The sequence below is a fragment of the Echeneis naucrates genome, chromosome 10, assembly GCF_900963305.1.
Source record: "Echeneis naucrates chromosome 10, fEcheNa1.1, whole genome shotgun sequence".
In the NCBI taxonomy this organism is placed as follows: Eukaryota; Metazoa; Chordata; class Actinopteri; order Carangiformes; family Echeneidae; genus Echeneis; species Echeneis naucrates.
The window spans coordinates 5228889-5250904 of record NC_042520.1 but is presented as its reverse complement, the minus strand read 5'-3'; the positions used below and the strand labels follow the sequence as shown (position 1 = coordinate 5250904).

Sequence of the window (22016 nt, the reverse complement as noted above, 5' to 3'; positions counted from 1 at the left end):
TGGTCGTGTGTAAAACGGCCCTCAACTCGGTATTAATTGGACTCTAATGTTACAAGTTACATAATGGGCTGGCAGGGCATCCAGCATCTGCGGCTTCAAATGCATTTTATTTAAATTACCTGCCAGTAAGTGGATCTGGTCATGAGTCTGTGGTCGTGGCTATTGTTTATTTTTGCGCGCTCAGAGTTTAGATAATAAGCAGTTGACTATCTTGTTTTAAATTACATGTTGGGTTTAGGCAAATTGACCCATTCGTTGTTTTGCTTGCCTGCATTCTCCAATGCAGTGTAACCGTGAACGCGGCGGGGCGGGCAGGAATATCAGTCTGCCTCTTTCTCTTTGTTTGTTTGTTTGTTTGTTTGTTTTTTTTGTTTGTGTGTTTGGTTATTGGTTTTAAACGTGTGTGCGCTTTTTGAAGATACCACAGAATTTTTGTGTTTTGTTTTGTTTTGTTTTTTGTTGTTGTTGTTGAAAGTTGAGAGGCTCTAAGTTTGTCCTCGGCGAGACTATCCACGGGCACCGGCGGCATATACACAAACACACCCCTTTAAAAGAACACACACACACACACACACACAGAGAGACACACACTGGGTCCTTCTCTGAGCTCAAAAGAAGGAGGAAAAAAAATGCGCCACTCTTGGAGCGTCTTTCTGGGGAGAAAAAGTTGAAGAAGACAGAAGAGGACGAACCAAGGGGAGACTCTGATGAAAGCGCCTCCTTCGCCGTTTCTCCTCAGACTGTAAATAGATGGTTATTTATGCGCATTAATGAAACAATCCTAAAGGTTGCGCTACGTCTCCTCTCCTTCTCTCTCTCTCTCTCTCTCTGTCTCTCTATTTTTTTTTTTTTTTGAGGGAGGGAGAGGGGGAGGAGGGGTGGTGGTGGGGGGGGGGGTAACATAGTGGGGGAGACATCCATTGCAACGACGCTCAGATTTTCTGGACAGAAACTTAGACTTCAGCGTCGCCGGAGCCTGAAGCTGAGTGAATTTAGAGCTCTCATCGTGTCTGACGGGGATCGAACGGTGGAATTTACCTCTTCGGTGCAGAAGAAGCGGCCGACGGGCTGGAGAGATCAAACTCCCCCCCACCCCCCGACCCCCCAGGTGTCAACAACTGGTAAGAGCTGCAAAGGCGACCCCCTTAAAAAAAAAAAAGAGAGAGAAAGAAAGAAAGAAACTGAGATGTGAGTTAATGCAAGTGGAGGAATTTGTTCCACCTCGGGCTGTGTGTGTGTCTGTGTGTGTGTCTGTGTGTGTGTGTGTCTCTAAGCAGTGGCTGTGTAACATGAAGGAGCATGAGGTGATGTGAGAGCAGGGTCCGTCGTACAGGTCCGTGTGTGATAATGATGTATCGTAAGAGGTGATGGAGTGTGAGGAAGTAAAACGTGTAGTAAACCAAAGCCGTACTGTCCTCTGGTTAATTATTATTGTAAAAAAAAATTAAACAAATTTAGATATAAAAAAAAAAAAAAGCCTTTGTGGAGTTTGCAGTTCTCAGTATTGAGCTCTGGGGACGCAAAGTGCATTAAAATGGCTGTGCATGACAAAAGGGTCTAAAACTGGGAAAGAAAATTGTCAATTTTTTTTTAAATAAAGTGAATAAAGTATACTATAAAGTATAAAGTATACTATGTGCATCCTTTTGCAATATAGTGAAAAAAAACATTGATGGTGGCGGCGAGGGGGCGTTCACGGTCTCACGCCTTTAATTAATACAGGACCATATGGTGGAGGTTAGTTGATTCATCTCCCGGTAAAGGCGAAGTCTCATGCTCTACTGTGTTAATTTCAGAAGTAAAGCCAGTGTGAGGCAATGCCAGCTTTCTGTCTGCACTGGGCCTGATGCCATGTGAGTCACTGATCCACATCAACTGTTAGTGGTGGAGAGTCCGTGAAGTGAGAATGAATGGATGAACGACACCAACGTCAGCCACCACAACATGCAGACAGATTTTAAACCGTTCACTGCTGCGTTTTATTCAGATAATAGAAATAAATAAAAGTAGAAACAGATATGTATAGCCAGTTCATTAACACCAAAATACCGCATATTATCATTATTTGTGAGCATATTGTTATTATTATTGGCGCTGATAAAGAAAAAAATGACTGCAGTTTAAGACATTTATAATGCATACTAAAGGAAACTACTGTCTCTCAGTGTCTGAGATTTAATGTGTGCTGATAAAGTTAATTTCATCACCCAATGCAAGCTTTCAAATGAACGCAATAATCATATTTTACTTTAATATGTGTAACTGTAGTACGTTATTTGCGCGTGTGCTTGTCATGATAAATACTTTTTTTTTTACTTGTAAATTTTAAGAGAAATGGAAAATATTTTATTCAACTTTAAGAGAAACCCTTCAACGCTTAAAAAAAAAAAAAAAACACAAAAAAAAAAACATTGTAAATTAAAGTGCAGTTATGGAAAAATAAGGCCCAGCCACCGTAAAGGGTGAAATATAGGAGGGAGCAACTCATTAAATCTCACTGATTAGATAACGCGGAGCCGCAGACAATAACCTTACACCTTACAGCCTGACCCCCACTATTTCATTTTGCAGGGGGGGGGGGGGGGGTTGGATATAAGGGAGGGATGAGAGGAAAGGTTGCACAGGTACACACCGTGTAAAACTTAACCTCCAATATCTGCATCTCCTGAATTAAAGAAAAAAGAAATCACAGACGATGTAGAGCAGGTGAAGGGAAGAAGTGAGGAAAATGGTTAACAGCATGACTGCATGCAAATTCCCCCCGACTTGAATTATCATAAGCAAACAGTGTGAGCCTGGACTAATAAAACCCCATCTGTGTAACTTCATATCGAGGTAGTATGAGGGCTGCGATAATGAATTTTGTAATATCCCACCGACAGACATCTCAATCAGACTCTAATCCCGTGATTTTACTACGGAATCACTGCACTACCAACTGCTGCATTCTGCACCGAAACACAAGACCCGGCTCACAAAAACACGACGGATTCTAAACAATATATAAATCAAACTGTGTTTAAGAAGAAAAAAAGAAAAAGGAGCCACAAATATAACAATACGCGATCAGCCGTAATATTAGTTTACATGTTGTGCACAACATATATATTAGATATATTATTATTATTATTATTATTATTATTATTATTATTATTATTATCCTTTCGACATGTTGAAAGGATAAAGAGCTTCGGACTGATGAGATCATATCTTTTGTCCTTATTAATTCCTTCGCTGTATTAATTAATTTATCTTTTTCAACGAACGGAGGTTTTAATGAAATGCAGCTGGATTATTTCTGCCGCAGCTCTGACATTACCTAAAGTCGTTCCCTGACAGGTAAAAAAAAATGTATTGGTAGTAAATCGATGACGGACACATTTTTGCAGTCAGACTTACAGAGCTGAATAATTAAAATTATATATTTTTTTTAAATCACCATTCTCACTTTATCATGATTATTTCATTTAAATATAATAACTTCATTGCTCCCGCATGTACTTTAAGTCTTTTTCTGCAGACCACCAGCTCTTTTTCCTTCAATCTAATGATCATCCTTTGGGGTGCATCACTATTCTTTTTGGACTTAAGTGTTGACTTCAAAATTACTGACTGCACAGGCACAATTGCATGACAGTGAACCGCGCAGGAGGTTTGTTTGGAAGTCTTAAGTGCTAATTATGACTCTTTTGTCTGTTTTTACAGAAACGGTTTCCTCAAATTGCCATAATGGACTCCCACTGCCGCAAACTGGCCACCACCTGCGCGCAAATAGGTGAGTATGTGACCAACATGAATCAATATGATGCTTTGCTTTAAGCTGAGAGGCTAAAACGGGGCGTTTGGGGGAAAAAAAAAATATTATTTTTAATTCATTTGATTTCGACCTACATGCAACTCAGTTGTCGAGATGTATGTGATCCATTATCTTCAATCGTCTGTAATTATCTAGAATAAATCACATTTCAAAAAGCTGAAAGAAATCCGTAGGAACCCAAAAGCTGAATAAAAAATAAATAAATAAATTAACATCTTGTGGCAGGTCAAACTAGTAGTGATGACGATAACAACAGCAATAATAATAATAATATACTTATGAAGCAATCTTCAGAAAAGACACAAACAGTGATATCTTAGTTTGAAAACATGATTTTGAGTACAAACAATAGCTGGAGATAGTTAAGATAATTAAATATATATATATATATATATATATATATATATATATATATATATACATATATATACATACACACACACACACACACATATATATATATATATATATATATATATACATATAAGATGAAAATCTCTAATTAGAGGCCAGATGATGGAGGCCAAAATATCTGATTATTCCCCTTAAAATGTTCTCTGGTTGTTTGTGTCCACTTTTAACTTTAAGACTCAGGGATTAAAAAAAATGCTACGGACCCCCCCCTCCCTTTGGCCACTTTGTGTAGACATTTTTGCTGCGAATTTCACAAATTTGACAGACACTTTGGCCACCTCGGCGGAGAGGCTGTCCGGTTTGTTCTGTCTTAGAGGGACACCTGGCGGCCAGATGTGGCCCTGCAGCTGCGGCTGGAAAACGCTGAGCAGCATCAGCACTGCAGCGAAGTCATGTGATGTAATTACAGGACGAACTTCTATGATCATTAGTAAATACTATCACAGCTCCCATTTATAGTTTTACGGCAACAAAACGAGACTTCAGTGCGTCCCCCCCCCTCCCCAAAAAAAAAAAAAATAAATAAAAAATAATCCTACTTAACCATCGTCAGATCTATTCTCGTAAATGTTGCTTCCCAGATTTTTTTTTTTTTTTAAAGGGGGGGATAAGAGGACAGAAGACAAGCTGAAATCCTGCGAGACAAAGTGTGGGATTTATTAATTATTCTCTTCTGCTGAGTGGAAACGACACGAAGGCTTGTTAGGGTCTTAAATGAATCTCCAATAACTCTCCGTCTGTTTCATTTAGCCTGCATCGACGGGGCTGTGCGACAGAACGGGGGCTCGTCGTGGCATAGCTGCACATTGCAAACGACCATTGATTATGAATAATAAGAAAATTCAAATAAAAATAAATGGGTGGAGGTGAGGGAGAGGAAAAGGGAGGAGGGGGTCAGAATGACGCTCGCAAACACACCAGCGTCGACTGCTCTGCTGTAATATATGCAGCGCTTGTTGGATTGACTCCGGGGAAAACTAAATGTATAATGAAAGCCCATTCGTGAGGAGGAATATACTAATGGAGGAATCTGATGTCTCCTTAATCCTATGTAAAAAGCCTTGTCTTCTCCCCCTATATTGACTGAATTGCTAATTAATGGCCCTCTATGACAGAGGCCTATTGCGCGCAGTAATCCGCAGAAGAGAGATAAAGCATTCAGAAGATAGAAATGAAGAGGAAACCGATAATCCACTTCAAGTTTAGTATTACAATTACAAAAAAAAAAAAAGAGAGAGCAACTGACTAATCGCTTCCTGGCATAAAATACATTTTATTATTATTTTATAATAAAAGCAGAAGGCCGAGTCTAACTAGATTTTTTAGAATTACATTACAAGTGTTGAATAATTATTTAAATGGGCCTAATTATGGTGTTGTTATTTTTCCATATGGTAGTTGATGCTTCACAATTTCATAGCACGAATCTATTGTGTATCCACACAAATGTAACGCATTAGTTAGAATGAATGAGAATCTGTTTCTATTAAACTATGCTTGAATGATCAAAACAAAAAAAAAAAAAAAATCCATTTATATTATTTCAAGATAAATTGATGAAGAGAGGATCCAAACCGGATTTTATTACTTATCGCTCGGCTCCTTGTGTGAGTGTGTGTGAGTGTGTGTGTGTGTGTGTGTCTGTGTTTTACTGTGTATGGTCTACTGGTATTTATATATCAGGGGCTTTCACGGGATTAGCCCAGTAACTTTTTAACAGCGCCAAATCCAAATGTGCTGTCTGAATGGGCGTCAGTCTAACCACGTGGAGATGGGATGTGTGTTTTTTTGATGGTGATGATGATGATGATGGTGATGATGATGATGATGATGATGGCCTATACTGAAGGTCATTTCAACTTGCACACATCCATGGATCCTACTAATTGGTGCGATTGTTGTCTGCCTGGCTGCAGTCACCTGTTACCCAGCTGACAGTTCCCCACCTTCAATCTCCCACCTTGAAAATTAGAGTCACATTTGTTTGATTAAACATGTTTACTTTTGCTATAACGCGTCGCAATCTTTGGGGTATTAAAAAAAAAAATGCAGTCATATCAAGTCAAACTCATTAAAAGTGCTCCTTCAGAAATTCTTAGGCAAATGAGAGTCTTATCAGATTAAAGGAGAAAAAGGAGAACACTAGAGGAGAGCTCCCTGGGAATGAGGGTACAAACGCAGTGTGAGGAGAGAGATCCAGCTAAGCTCTGATGAAGTAATCCGTCGTCAACAAACTGAGTGTGCGCGGTTAACTAACTGCGGCTCTGGCGGTTTGATTTAATGGTTATGTGAACCTTTACTCTGGGGGGGTCAAGAGTGTCGCCTCACTTGACAAGTAGTATGACTGACACTTCTTTCCCTGTTGCGTCTATGTGGTGAACTCAAACCACTTTTGGTCTCATTCTGACATCATGTGATGGAGATGCGTGTTATTCATTTCCCTCAGTTTGACGTCTGTAAGTCGTTTTATCAGCTTTCTCACTTCCTGTATGTTCGCTGCATTTGGATGAATATGTTACCCCACTTGAAATTCTGCACCCCCCCCCCCCTCCTCCTCCTCCTCCCTTTCTCATATGCACCACGAGCTGCACCAGCTGCACATGTGCTCTTTTTAACATACTGTACATGTCTGCTTGTTAGCGTCAGTTGACAAGTGCGCACAGGCAGGAGTGTTTTTGGCGCATGGCGGGCACCTCCCTCCTACTGAAGTTAAAATCCACAGTCCCTCCACAGGATTGCTGTGCTGTAGGCCGGCAGGTTGACTTGTTTGATATTCAGTGTGCATTTTCGAATTTTTTGCTTTGGACTCCCAGCTCAACCCTCTGAGCGGCTCGCCTCATCCACATCCACTCCCTGAGTAAACTGTACCGACTGAGCAGGCGGCTCAGCTTAGGTATCAATAGGACTGCATCGTTTTACTGGGCCACTGGACCCTTCTCATAAAATGAGGCCAAACTGTGCTATTTTCATTTTTATTTGGTCTTGGGCTGCTGCGCGGCAACACCTCAGAGCGCCTCGGGTACACCGTGCGTCCCAGCTCTCTTTACATGATTTTATTTGGAAGAGGGAAAATAAGCGCCAGCCCGGCATAAACACATTGGCAGATATATCTCGTTTCTGCGAGCCCCGGGTTGGTCGGGCACACCGTCATATCCACATGGATGTGCCTGTCAGAGAGAATATGGGCGGGCGCAGCGTGGTGACGTGGAGGTCTGGGGAGAGTTGGATGGGCAGTGCGCAGGCAACAGCTGAAATGAACAGAGAGCGGTGTGGTGTGTGTATGCCTCTGGATCTAATATCAACTACCTGTCCTTGTCACTCTGATAGTCAGCCGAGGTAGCCGCTGTTTGCCATCGATGCCATGGCAGCACTCAATGGCCTATTTTAAAGCGTTTACCAGATTAAACAGAAAGAGGGTTTCTGCTCAACCGCAAGAGGAGCCGCGCTGCTGTGCGTTTTTTTGGAGCGCTCGACACATTCCGCAATCGGACTTTCTGCCTGTTCTTCCACTACTAAAAGGGGACTTAATCTGCTTTTTGACAGCCAGCTGTGCGATCTTTTACCCATGAACTCTATGAGGGATACATTAAACACAGACCACCACCTGACAGGGAATAAACTTGCCTCCTCTCACTACACGGCTCTGGCGATGGCCTCTAGTTTACAGCCGCTGCAGCGGTCTGTGGACTCCAAGCACCGGTTAGAGGTGCACACCGTGTCGGACACATCCAGCCCGGAGTCTGTCGGTAAGAAGCGCTCTGGGGGAGGAGGAGAAGGGTGCAGATGTTCTCGGCAGATGCCGTGCTGATAATAAAACGATTGATGACGCCAGTTCATCGCGGTGTACACGCACAGAAACAGCGTTATTACAGCTGTCATTTTACTCGGATAACTAGTTTCAACGCTGGCGTGTAACTGAGTGAGTGTGTGTGTGTGTGTGTGTGTGTGTGTGTGTGTGTGTGCTGAAAAGTTTCCGTGTCATGTGAATGGACGAGAGCTTTGATCGGTGTCGACTAAAATTAGGCCGGCATTTATTCAAACACTCAGCGTCCACATTAAAACAAAAGATTAACAGAATTCGTATAAAAATAGAGGACAATATAAAGTTCCCAAGAGACTGTTTATTAATCAGAGCGTTTCCTCTCCACTGCAGCCGACCTGAACAGCTCATCCGTGTCCCAAGAGTGTCACAGACTGAGGATTTTTTATTTTATTTTATTTTATTTTACCCCACCCACCCCCTCCTATTCTCTCACTGTAGCTCAGAGGCCTTAATCCGCCTGACCCCGACTAAAGTAACGCGCTTCCTTTTTTTTTTTTTTGACAGAAAAAGAAAAGATCCAGAATAAAAACGACGACTCGTCAGACGACCCCTCTAAAAAGAAGCGGCAGCGGCGGCAGAGGACTCACTTCACCAGCCAACAGCTGCAGGAACTGGAGGCCACTTTCCAGCGGAATCGCTACCCGGACATGAGCACAAGGGAGGAGATAGCTGTGTGGACCAACCTCACAGAGGCTCGGGTCAGGGTGAGTGTTCCCTTGGGTGTAAACAAAAACAATTGGTGTGTATAATTTGGGGTAATTTGTGCCAATTATCCAGTGTGACTATAAATATCATATACTTTTAGGATTATTACGCACAACCAACTAAACTTTACGCGCGGCTGAAATTTCCTTGAAAATAATTTAGGAGACAGTTTTCAGCTGAAAATAAATAATTACAGCCTTGTTTAAATATACTGCTACTTCGAGCTCAATTTAATTACACTGCATATGTTTATCTGTCAGACTGCATATAATGTCATCCCCCCCTGCATACAGCGCAAAATAATCAATTTTAGCGCTAATTAATTTGTCGCTTTCGGCAGACTTCAATTTTTTCTAATTACTCGACAATAAACTGGGACAAAACTGTCTATTTGCTCTTCGCCTGTTAAGAGTAACAACACATTATTAGCAGTAACAGTCCGAGTCGGTGACAGATACCAGTCGTGTTCGCCTGTTCGTGTAAAAGAGGTGCAAAGCTTGTATTTTGCTATTGTCGCCCCGGTGTTGTGTGATGAAGGTCAGAGTGTTTGTAGGAGCCCGCAGGGGGAATACACATCCTCCGCCACATTAGGACGGTGCAGTCACAGCCTGGTGTGTATTCCGCTCAGATAAAGGCGGAATCAAAGCGGGATTGTCTGCAACGGGATAAAAGACGGATGAAGCCTGTTTGGAGTTAGAGACGCTGGGATCGTTTGGAAATAAGATTTAAATCCTCTTCGATAAATAGATTTAAAAAAATAAATATAAAGGTGTGCGTTAGACTATGGGAATAATCTCATGTAGTGATAAATATGAAGTCCTGATGCTGTCACGGATAAATGCTGGTCAAACATAACCTCTAACACTTAACTTTTTCTCCGCTATAGGTCTGGTTCAAGAACCGGCGAGCCAAGTGGAGGAAACGGGAAAGAAACCAGCAAGCCGAGCTTTGCAAAAACGGCTTCGGCCCGCAGTTCAATGGACTCATGCAGCCGTACGACGACATGTACCCCAGCTACACGTACAACAACTGGGCCGCCAAGGGCCTCACGTCGGCCTCCTTGTCCACCAAGAGCTTCCCCTTTTTCAACTCCATGAATGTCAACCCCCTGTCCTCGCAGACCATGTTTTCTCCGCCCAACTCCATCTCCTCCATGACTTCCAGCATGGTGCCATCGGCGGTCACCGGCGTGCCGGGCTCCAGCCTCAACAGCCTCAATAACTTGAACAACCTCAGCAACCCGTCTCTCAACTCCGGGGTGCCCACGCCGGCGTGCCCCTACGCGCCTCCGACCCCCCCTTACGTGTACAGGGACACTTGTAACTCCAGCCTGGCCAGCCTGAGACTGAAAGCCAAGCAGCACTCGAGTTTTGGATACGCCAGTGTGCAAAATCCGGCGACTAATCTGAGCGCTTGCCAATACGCCGTGGACAGGCCAGTGTAATACCTACCTGCACTGCAAAAGATAGCCGCCCTAACAAGTCATTAGAGGCTAGTGGTGACGCTTAAAGTGTTATTTTTCTCGCAAATGGGGGGACGGAAATCTGGCGAGGGGATAATTTGACTTTTTTTTTTTTTTTTTGCCATGTGTTTGGTGGAAATTTCTTGATCAACTGGCATTTTCTTGGTACAAGCTGGAATGTGAGTTTAATTATTCTGCTTTTTTCCCCCTCTCGAAGGATATTGCCATTTGCCCTTTTAATGTTCCCCCAAACAATTAGAAAAAAAAAAACAAAACTGATTATCCCATCGCTCCCTGTTGGGAGATTTAATTTTCATTTATTTCAGGAAAAAGAAAACATGTGATTTCTAAGGTTGATTACAAAGATTAAATGGCTCGTTATGGTGGTAATTTTTTGCAGTGTGTTGTGGGTAATCACAAACAGCCGGCCACAGGAACAAGAGACTACTACATCTACTTTTTCTTTTTTCTTTCATTTTTCAAAAAAGGGCACTAGAAGACTGAACCACTGAAACAAGCTCAACTCCAGGACAGAGTCAAACTGAAAATGGGAGTTTTTAGGTTTATTCCCCTTTGATGATGAGCCCAGGCCTGTTTCACACTGCGCTATAATAGATACAGGAAAAAAAATAGATACACAAAAGCAAACAAACAAACACACACACACACACACATACACACACACACCAAAGCCTGGTTCATTTTTCATATCTCGTCATGGGGCGTTTTCCTGGTGGATTTTGGACGGTAATTGTTGACTGAAAAGGTTGTATATATATTTGAATTATCATCTCCTGTTTGTCGAGGCGAATGCGCTATAACCCTCCAGTTCTCTCCAGGTTCAATTTATCAACGCATGTGGAAAACAAACAAACAAACAAACAACCCAAAAAAAAAAAAAAAAAAACTAAAACAAACAAAAAAAAATAAACAAAAAAGCCTGAAAAGGAATCATGTTTTGCTTGCAAACAAAAGGGAATGTACATACTAAAACGCACCAGTCGTGTGTTTCTAACATATTATAAATTTATTATTAATGTCTGTGTGAATATCGATTTAGAATAGCAATTCTGGATTTAAAAAAAAAAAAAAAAAAAGAAGCATCAAAAATGTTCCTGCGACAAATTATTTGGTTTTTGCTCTGTGTATACTATTTGGTACGGAATTATGTTTTGTTTTTTTTTTTTCAACATCCCAAAAAAAAAACTATTGTGTTTTATTTAATGGAAGTAAATATATTGTTCAAAAACATTCTGCTGGGGGACTTTTATTGAATCTTTGTGTTTGGGAGTCCGTTAGTGGAGTGCAAAGCAGTGACAGTCTGTCTATAGCCTTTCGATCATGGGAGTAACTTGTAAGTCTAATCTATAGAGGAAAACAATGGGCCTCTCCAATACACATAGCAGCGAGATGCTCCGTCAGATTAACTGCTTGAATACATGTCTGTCCGCTCAGTCAAAGGGGGCCTCGGCTGGTCACTGGCGCTTGAAATAACATGGGAATCAACAAACAGGAGTTGGACCACACAACAGTGACAACAGCTCATTAGAGTTAGTTGTTATTGTTTTTCCCTCCCTGTGTTTGAAATCAGGGGAGATTCATGAAGGGGGATTTTTAAATCTTTTATAATCCGCCATCCGTAACTCATCGTCTCATTCACTTTATGCTTCAAAGAACATGGGATAGTCCAAATGTATTCATATTTTACAGGTTAATTTAATCCTCAAATGAAGCATACAAGTTATTTGTTCTGAGTATTCTAATTGCTAAAAATAGTCTTGCTCCTATTTTTATTTGCAAACACCTCCATGGTGGTGTCCAAGCTGCCTGCATCTGTTTGCCTTTCTTTTGTAGCTTTGCACTTTTTATTTTTATTTTATTTTTTTTTTTTTTAAAGGCATGCTTCATAATGCGCAAGATGCGCTGCAGCAAAAACAAAGCCACGGTCCGGGGAAACTATGATTCACAAGCTTGAGCAAACAAGCTCACACAGAGGTATGTGGGCCGATGCTGACAGCAAGAGACGAAGCGAAGGGAGGGAGGGCTGGACGAGTGCAGCTGAGCCGAGGCACCGGGGAGGACTCACCGCCGGCCCGCCGCAGAAAGAGCCGGATAAGTAATCCAAGTGTCGGTCTGCAGGCCAAACCCAGCCTCGTGCTGGCGACCACGTGAGTCGTTTCAGTTTGTGTTAAATCTAATAGATCTCTGTGACTGTATGAAACCGTGTTCAGCAGCCAAAATAAGTGGAATAATCTGTCTTAAAAAAAAAAAAAGAGAAACAGCAGCCATGAGCTGATTTAGGTCTCTCGGTAGAGGAAGGTGCTGTTGGTGTTGGTGTTGGTGGTGGGGGGTGGGGGGGTTATGATGAGGAGAAATAAATCACAATTGGTCCAAATCGTGTGCTTAGAAAAAACTGTTATATGACCAACACGAGACAACCAGCTTTCTTTTGTCACACCAATGAATTGATGTTGTTTCCTGAGCACTGCGGCCTGGATTGCTCACTTTCCACAATTAGTTTCTGGGATTTAAAAAAAAAAAAAAAAAAAAGCAGCGCTCTCTTCAGTTGTGTCACCTTTTGATGGACTCGGTAAAGCGGAGCCATAATCATCTGACATGGGGGGGGGGGGGGGGGGGGGATAAACCTCATCTGCTGCAGGGGCGAATACGCAAGTCTGCAGCCTCAATACACATCCGCACTATCAACGTGTGCAGGACGGATGACCTGAAGAGAGGAGGCTGCAGGGGAAAGTGTTCATTTGGCTCAAACTGCGCACAGGACTGCGGACCTCTCTGCTCTGCGCACAAGGTAAGAGCTCACTGCACTTCCAATGCAACACAGCACTTTTTTTTTTTTATCTATTCACAGTCTATCTATTGATCATTGTAAAGAAATTTCACCAAAATGGGCTCTTGTTTGTGCTATTGCTATTTAAAAAAAAAAAATCAGTTTATTTAAAATTCACTACAGTTATTTATGTGTCACACCAAGCTCATTTTAAAGTAACAAAAAAAAAAAATACTTTCCAGGCATAATATCACCTGAGCGATAGCTACAAGAGGCACGTAGCTCATGTTCCAATAAAGATGCCATCCCCAGTATCTGTTAAAAGCAAATTCTGCTGCTTTAGTTTTCCTATAAAACACACTAGCCCATCTTAATGTGAGATTTGTTCCGCCAGCCTGATTAAAATAAAATCCAATGTGAGGAAACGCACTGAACCGCCAGAGCCTTCACCTCCACTCCGATGGGATTTTTTTTTTTTTTTAAGCCAGCAAGTGCAAATACCCTAACATGTAACGTTACAGCCCCTGATCTAAACAATTAACATGCTGTCAATATTCATGCAGCGGCGCCTTCACGACAGACCCGGGATGGTTTGCTTTTATATTCTGCATGCGACGAATCAGGAAGCGCTTTTTTTTTTTTTTTTTTCTAATTACACGGTAATGAAGCCTGAATTTCAATTATTGCAGTTTTTGCACAAGTTGCAGCATGACATATGCATGAGACAGCTGAACACACAGACACACACCTACTATCACAGATTTTCCTGCTTGATTTTTTATTAACCCAAACAAAGTAAAATTCCTAAAATATTATTCAACTGAGAAGTTTATTTACCGCATGATGGTGGCAACAATCTCAACTTTAGAAATTATTGTTCAATTCTATATTGAATATTAATGTGTGGCATTATGTCTGTGGACACTAGATTAGCCCTTTGAACGCTTCGCTTGACTTCAAAAGATTATGTAACCCCAGAATAAACTTCCTCCATTTTACAGCACAAAGAATTGTAAAGACATATTTAAAGTGTCTGTGTGTTTAAAAGCAACGGGAAAAGTGGGAATTGTGGGTTATGAGCTAGGAAAAAGGATAGTTCAAATCAGTAGCTAATTTTGGGAGTATGCAATGAGGCATCAGGTGCTGAATGAAAATTACAGCAGGATACTGTTTCTGACACCAAGCAGCTTTAAAACCTCAAACATCATCAGCTCACTCAGGATATTAAAGCCAAGATTGTATCTGTGAGTTAGATTTAAAATAAAAAAAGATTATTATTTATTTTATTTATTTTTTTATTTTTTGGAGGGTGGGGTTGTCCCAATTTGTTTTTCATATGCTCGTCAATTAATAGAAATATACCTACATGCATATTTTTTTATCCCTACATCCCCACTCAGCAAGGTGTTACACATAGTGACAGAGCTCCTCTGTGTGTCAGAAGAATTGAAGGAAAAGGCTACAAAGTACTCGTGAAAGTGACCAACACAAAACTAGGCTCCTCACTTTGTCGTAATGTGCAGCGGTCAGGCAAGTGAAGACTGTGTGTCTGGGGGAGGTGGTGGAGATTGAGAGTATTGGAGGGGGAGTGTGTGTGTGTGGGGGGGGTGTTTGGCTGTAGACCAATGGTGGCCAAGCGGCCTCAGCTAAAGGTCACATGGTGTGACCTCACACATTCTCACCCTCACCTAAGGCCCGAGAAGAAGTTCTCCATAACAAGATGAGCACGAGCGCCCGTCTCAGCTGAAATCGGAATTGCACAAAGTGACTTCTGAACTTAGCTTCAGCTGAATGATGCAGAGAAAATTGGAGAATTTTCTTTTAAATTTGGTACGATATTCACATGTGTTATGCAAACCGCAGAGCGAGGAATATATGTGTTTGATCTCAGGCTTTGATTTAAATGTGTGCTTTGTGTAAAAATATTGACTTGCTGTTGTTCATTCATGCCTCCCTGCTTGCATATAAGCACACAGAGGCACATATACTCTGCTGCATGTTTATCTATATCTATAAGGGTATGTGTGTGGATTTGCATGAATGCGAACATGCACTTGTGTGTGCGAGTTGCGTTTGAGCTCCTCTCACAGTGGGGACTTGGTGCTGTGTGAGGGCAGGCGGCTGGCCAGAGCGTGTGAAAGCAGATAACCAGGCCGAATTTCGTGACGCACACACTTCCTGCTCACTCCAGTTCTATTAAAGAAAAATGAAAACAAAAACACACATCTGAGATGTTTTTTCTCCAAATCAATTTCTACACATTAAGCATGCTGAAAAGATCAACAGCACGGCTCTCAGGGGCTTTGAAATGGTGAGGGGGTGGAAGGCGGGGCGACCCATCAGCAGGGATTCATGAACTTATTTGATAGATATTTTTACAGGGTATGTTTCCACTATACCTGTAGATGTCAGGCATGTTTTGTCGTATGAAAAGCAATGTTTTACTAGCCTCTGCAATAATACTTCAATATATTATACTTGAAATCTTTACTGTGAAAAACTTCACCCTGAATGTCACCCAGCATAAACTCCGGCATCCTGCAGTGTAGATGTTGGAGCCATTTGGCCCCCTGAGGTAAATAACTGGACAAAATAAATTGATTTGTTTTTTAAAAGGAAGTAGCCAAAAAAAAAAAACAAACAAACAAACAGAAAATCCTCTGATTTTTATGTGTGTGTTTTTCAGGTTAATGCGGAAAAAAAAAAAGACTTGCATGCTCAACTTCCTCTGGATAAAAATGCCATTCAAGTGGTATTATTTAGAGCCAATGTTTGACCTACCCACGTGCAAGGAAAACAGGAATCCTATGTTCTGTGTTGATCACATTAAACACATCCTGTATTTTTCAATCGGATAGGATCTACGAATAAATTATGGGGATGACTTATGGAAAATACTCCAATAAATAACAAATGAAAACATGTAGTTCAAAAAGGGGCAGCCTGTAGACACACGGGCTACCTATAGTCTTCCTCATGCCTCTTCATGTTAACCTGACATGTCTAAAGCTGCTAACATTTTAACCTTATCTGAAGCATCGTGTTCAGACACCTTCGGTTTACACAATCTGCCCCAGATGGCATCTCTCAGCACTGTTTTCTTTAGGCCTGTCATCTACTGTAACGTCTTAATTGACGTTTACCTCTGTTCACCGCTGTCAGCCACCCGGAGTCTGTGTCTGATGAGCAGCCTGGCAGAGCAGTTTCCCAGGCTCCAACTTCAGATCGAAAATTACACCTGAGCACTTCTGTTTGCTCTAGGTTTTTTTTTTCCCCCTCCCCCTTTTTCATTTTGTGTCGCACAATTTCTCCCTCACACGCAGAGTGAATTATAAAACGCTGTGGAAATTGTCCAGCTCCAGCCTTCATGCTCTCAGCAGTTCATGTGAGTTTATTGGACTGGATGAAATTCTCCCTGTCCATCCTGTCTTGCCCTCACCAGATGCAAAGAGTGGAAATATTTTAGACTGAATCTCAATGGTGCAGTTTAAGGCTTGACTAAATGGTGATAATCCCAAATTCACTGTTAAGTAAGATTGGCTATCTCAGAATTTAGACTTCTTCGTGTCCTTCCCAACTGCCTCTATGTCATCATTGTGCGAAACATGCAAATTATGTGGAAGCTTAAATGCACCACATTTGTAAAAGCCATCCTACTAGAAAAGAAACCCTCCAAGAGTGTGCAGAGTTCATGTTATACCCTACTCACTGATCTGACTCTCCAGCTGTACAAACATTGTACCTTTGGGCACGAAATGCACAATATTTTGAAGAGGGCCACTTGAAGAGAGCTTTACATCATTTATCCCCCCCTAATTCCACATTCACTTCAAAGCTAGAAGTCAGAAATTCATGTTTCCTAAATAAAACCTCTATGCTTTCATGTGGTCCAGTTATGGGCAAGATCCGGAATATAACGACTGCCACAAGATGATGATGATCACAACATGAAGCGGTTTCTCCAAATTTTCCAATAGATATATTTGGGTTACTTCTGCAGACTAGCCTTAAGAATGCGTTTCAATGTTCACCAAAAAGGGCATAAATATGATCTTATGTGCTGCTAAAGATTTAACTAAAACGTGAGCAACACATCTCAGAAACATCCAGCTGAGTGCAGTTCAGATAGGATGGAGTCATAGAGCATTGTATATTCAGTGGAAGGAAGTCTGTTGTTTAATTTCTTGCCATGCGAGATGTTAATGGGAGTAAGTCTGATTTAACCTGGTAAATTAATCTATAGTCTTAGACCATGTTTCTATGGAAAATGGCTATATTTGATTTAGAATTTGTCAATCTAGGCAACAAAATACTTGAACAAAATACAACAATCAACTGACACTGATAAATGATGTAATTCATTGCGATTTTGTTACATTGCACATGGCCAAAAAGGCTTTTTGTCCTCCACCTCCGGAGCCTGCTGCTGTTCCTGCTCGGGACCGTCCTGCCAGCAGCAGCTTGTGGTTAAAGACAACAGCCTGTAATTCAGCAACTTGTGCCTCCATCAGCAGACTGTCATTGAGCACAAAACAGAAGCTCTGCCTGCTCCGTCCTTCTGAATTACCCGCTGCTGGCTGAAGTGTAAAATGTTTACTCCTCATAAAAAAAAAAATATTCATTTGGCTTGTTTCCTTATTGAAGCCAGATGTTAGAAGTTACAGTTTTCTCTGCTGGACGTTTAGGGCAGTTGTGTCTGGGGGTTGGGTTTTTTTGTTTGTCTCCCCCCAATTCACTCTTCCATCTGTAAAGCTTTCAATAGTTCTCACAGATTTATTCATCTGTTGATGTGCAGCTGTTTCAAACAACTGTTGTATACAGACAGACATAAGCTACGTATAACTGAAATGTGTGTGTCGTTGTTGTTTATGGCAATTGTATAAACATTGACTGATTTATTGTTCGCGCCTTTGTGCCATTTATGCTTTACTATCTCCCTACACTTCCATTTGTTGTGCTCCACATTATGTAATTGTTTCAGTGCTGTCTCTGCTATTATGAGTTTATTATGTCATTATTATGTCAGATTTTTTTTCATGGTCTTTGTAGTTGATCTATTTTTTTATACAGGGACTAAATTTCACATCAGGGGGCTAATTCTTTCACTTAAACAATGTGCAAAAACAGACTAAAACATAACAATATCATCTTATCTTAGAATATTATAATTTCATTAAAAAAATGTCCAGAAGTGACACAGCCTTAAACAAACGGAAGATGAAGATGCCTCTCTGTTTCTACATGCTAAGCTCGTGGCTTACTTTATAATTGTTCATACAACGATTTTCATGTGAATCAACAACAAAGAAAACAAGTTTATCAACAAAAAAGAAGTCACACTAGCTGAGTTTGACGTTAAGTCTGTATACCTACATAATAATATGCTGTAAACTGATTTATGCGTCACAAGGGGCAGTGCCAGTCTCTGCTGTCACCACCATGCACGGGGGGTGGGGAGCAAAGAGAAATGAAGGAAGGTGCAGAGAAGCTTTGGACTCAAATATTGAACAATTTTCATGATTGGCTTTCCTGATGTCAAATAAGATGACAAATAACCTCCATAAATGACCTTTGAAGATGGACAGCAATGAAATGTGAAATAAACAATGGTGGTGTTGGTGATGGGGGTCAACACCCCCGCGGGTGTACCTGGTAGCTCCACTCATCCACCTCTCCCAGCCTACAGCAATTCCAACCCAGCAAGAACAGACGGTGTGCAAAGAGACTTATTGAATTCAATCCCACCCAGCAGTGACTTATACGCTCAACCTATATGTCACAGATGGTAGGATTTCACTGTGGTTGATATAGGAAATCCACTAAGGAGTATTGATCTGTCTAAGATCTGCTCTCTCTGCCTGATCTCCACAGGATCTGGACATATGCAGAGACCCGGAGGGGAGCAGAGCTGCTGGAATCTCACGCTACCTTTAATGGTCGATATGGAGGTGATAATACGAAACAATGTGAAAGTTTAAAATTTGTTGTTTTAAAGAGCCTCCTCGAGGAATCGTGCTAAAAAGGAGGAAGTGATGCACTTCATGCACTTTCAAATAGTTCAAATGACAACGGAGAAGAAGTGGGCCGTCAGCTGAAGCCCCAAGCACGCACGTCCGAGGAGAACAGAGAAAAAGACGACTGCCAAGATTTACTGTAGCAGCAGACAATACTGACTCACTGTTTGCTTGCCAACTGATCTCTTACGTAGATTAAGTTCAAAACACAACAGTAATAATCAGTTTGCGTCAAAGATGCCTCTGAAATGAAAAACAATAAGCTCACAGATTACTCCTTGAAAACACAGTAACACAAGACTGAAGTGGGAATTTCTTTGCCAAGACCCATGTATAACCTGTTACACATTGAGGCTCTCATGCAGATTTTAAGTATTTCCTGAAAGCAGTTATTAACATGCCCTGCGATGGACTGGCAACCCGTCCAGGGTGTACCCCGCCCCTCGCCCGATGTGAGCTGGGATTGGCTCCAGCAGCCCCGCGACCCGGATACCGATGAAGCGGATGAAGATGAGAGAGAGAGAGGGAGTTATTAACATCTTCTATCATTGCATAAGTCATGGCTAAAGGAATAAATCTCAGGTTTGTCTTTCATTGCCATAAGTTTTTTTTTTCTGGTTATCTGCTGAGGGACAAACATTAGATCTGGTTTGAATCTAAGTTTTGACTACAATCCCATATAATCCTGCTCTATAACAGACCCTTCTTCTCCTTCCCTGTTAAAGCAACGTTCAATCTGGTGTTGTATCTGTAAGTGAGTGTGAAAAACAAAGTCATAACGACAATGATTATCATAACTTGTCTCAGTGTGTAAAAAACACCTGTGTCTTGTACATTGTGTTGACAGACAGGCCCTGACCCAAAAGACAACTGACCTCATGGCGATCCAGATCTCAGATTTCTGATATTAGATCATGTTTTTGTATGTTATCTATTCATTTTTTAGAAAAAAAAATTTTTTGAAAGATACCCGAGTTCGATGTTTGCAAAGAAAACTATTTTGCTGTTTATCTTTAGGTTCAGTTTTGCACCTTCCTCCTGCCCTTTGGCTGAAGCACAGGACAACACAGACATTTCAAAAACAACCTACTTTGCCATAGTTTTCCTTTTGATTTCCTGGACTGTTAGCCAGTGATTTGATTTTAAATTGCACAAGCAGGATGACTGAACAAGTCCGTGAAGACCACTAGCCCCCCTCCTTCTCTCTTTCTCTTTCTCAGACAGTTTTAATCTCTGCTAAGACAGTCACGTCCAGCTTTGTCGTCTGCCGTGTAAACTCTGGTGGAAAGCAACCTGAAGCCCGTGCCTCCATTCTCCACACCTCTCCTTCATTACCAGGCTCGGTGGGAGAGCCAGAGCACATGGTGTGGTAATCCCCGCTGGAAGGTGTCACCATATACTGTCATTAATGATACAGACGCCACACACATTATGTATACATACATACATACATACATACATATATATATATATATATAAGCATGAATTATTCTTCTTTGTTGTTGATGTTGTACAGCTGTTAATAAAATCTGTGCTGTTAATAAAATTGGCTTTGTTCTATTAATTATCTACAGTTTATGTTTATGCTTAAATCTATGTTATTATAACAAAACATCCAAATTTATTTTTTATTTATGAATATAATAAATGTATGTTAATCTTATTTTACCTATCATATTACACTTTGTGGTGTTTGGTGCTGTTCTGTTCATAAAAACTCTTCTAGTTAATTTACTACAGGCTTGAGGTGGTCTTATTTAACAATTTCTAGAAGTAGAGTGCTATGAGTTTTCAGTGTTTTATACTTTGTGATTTGTCAGTGAACACACCACAGACTGAAGCTCTCCATCATCTACTCTTGTTAATTTAAGAGACCATCTTGTCCAGCAGAGGGAGCCAACTGATATATATATATATATATATATATATATATATATATATATATATATATATATATATATATATATATTTATATTAAAAAAATAATCTCACATTGGCATTAGTATTTTTTTTAATTGACATAATTCAGCAGCTGCTAAATTATGGCAATTGACTCTGTGAGCCTGTCCAGTCAACTCGCTGTTCACCAAATGACAAATATGTATGTGCTGTAAACATATGGTGTATCTGTACAATTTGATCATTTATGGCATAAATAATTGAGTTAAGTATTCCCTACTATATAACTATTCAATGAAAATTTTCATAATTATATAGCATGACACAAAATCAATTAATACATAATTATTTAAATGTATTAATATGATAAAATCTCTTTGGGTTTTTATTGAGGTGTTTAATGACATCATGCTATTTTAAGTATTCATCTTATAGAGATGCAGGGTAACAAATGTCAACAAAAATAAAGTCAAGCAGAAAAAAATTGCAGAAGAAGAAGAAGAAGGAAAAAAGGAAAACCTGCCGGGCCTTCTGTGCTGCTGATGTGACACCAGCACTGTATTCTCCTCAATTTATGAGGTATCATGACAGGTAATGAAGCGGAAAGGTCAGGGGGAATTTGTTTTCATCTGCTCTAAACCAATAGGTCACATTTCCACTTTCCACACCACAACTCTGTGACTGCAGCTGGTGCCCTCTTGGTTAAAACAATACATTCACCTTGGCCACTCATACATCATAACGCCAATTCTCCATCTTATTGTCAATGTCACACAGACATTATAGAATAGATTTACTGCAACAGCTGCTCCGCAGCCTCAGATATGATATAAAGGGTATGTAATGTAAGTCATACATTATGAATCCAATTTGGTTGGTGGAGCTCAGATACTTTGAGTGTAAAATAGATCCAGTGGGCTTAATGTCAGCCTGAGACCACTAGATGGCAGTGTGCTGGTGAAAATGGACCTGATGAACCCGATGAGGCAACTTCCATGTGTTTTCCAGAAATAATGCATTCATATTAAAAGTGGAATAAGTAGCACAATTACTTTTGTAAAGTGTTTAGTAAACCAAACACTGTGATGAGATAC

The 22016-nt window shown here is 40.8% G+C and overlaps 1 protein-coding gene across 2 annotated transcripts; it reads left to right on the top strand.

Annotated features, from left to right (window-relative positions):
• Window positions 1-897: 897 nt before the first annotated feature.
• pitx2 (paired-like homeodomain 2) lies at window positions 898-11339 on the top strand. Of its 2 annotated transcripts, XM_029512947.1 has the most exons (4): window positions 898-1121; window positions 3706-3775; window positions 8559-8758; window positions 9646-11339. In XM_029512947.1, exons 2-4 carry the CDS (start codon window positions 3730-3732, stop codon window positions 10201-10203), a joined length of 804 nt encoding a protein of 267 aa, XP_029368807.1. In that variant the 5' UTR covers window positions 898-1121; window positions 3706-3729; the 3' UTR covers window positions 10204-11339. The 2 variants fall into 2 exon arrangements, with proteins under 2 accessions (XP_029368807.1, XP_029368806.1); XM_029512946.1 differs by lacking the exons at window positions 898-1121; window positions 3706-3775 and adding an exon at window positions 7374-7977.
• Window positions 11340-22016: the final 10677 nt, after the last annotated feature.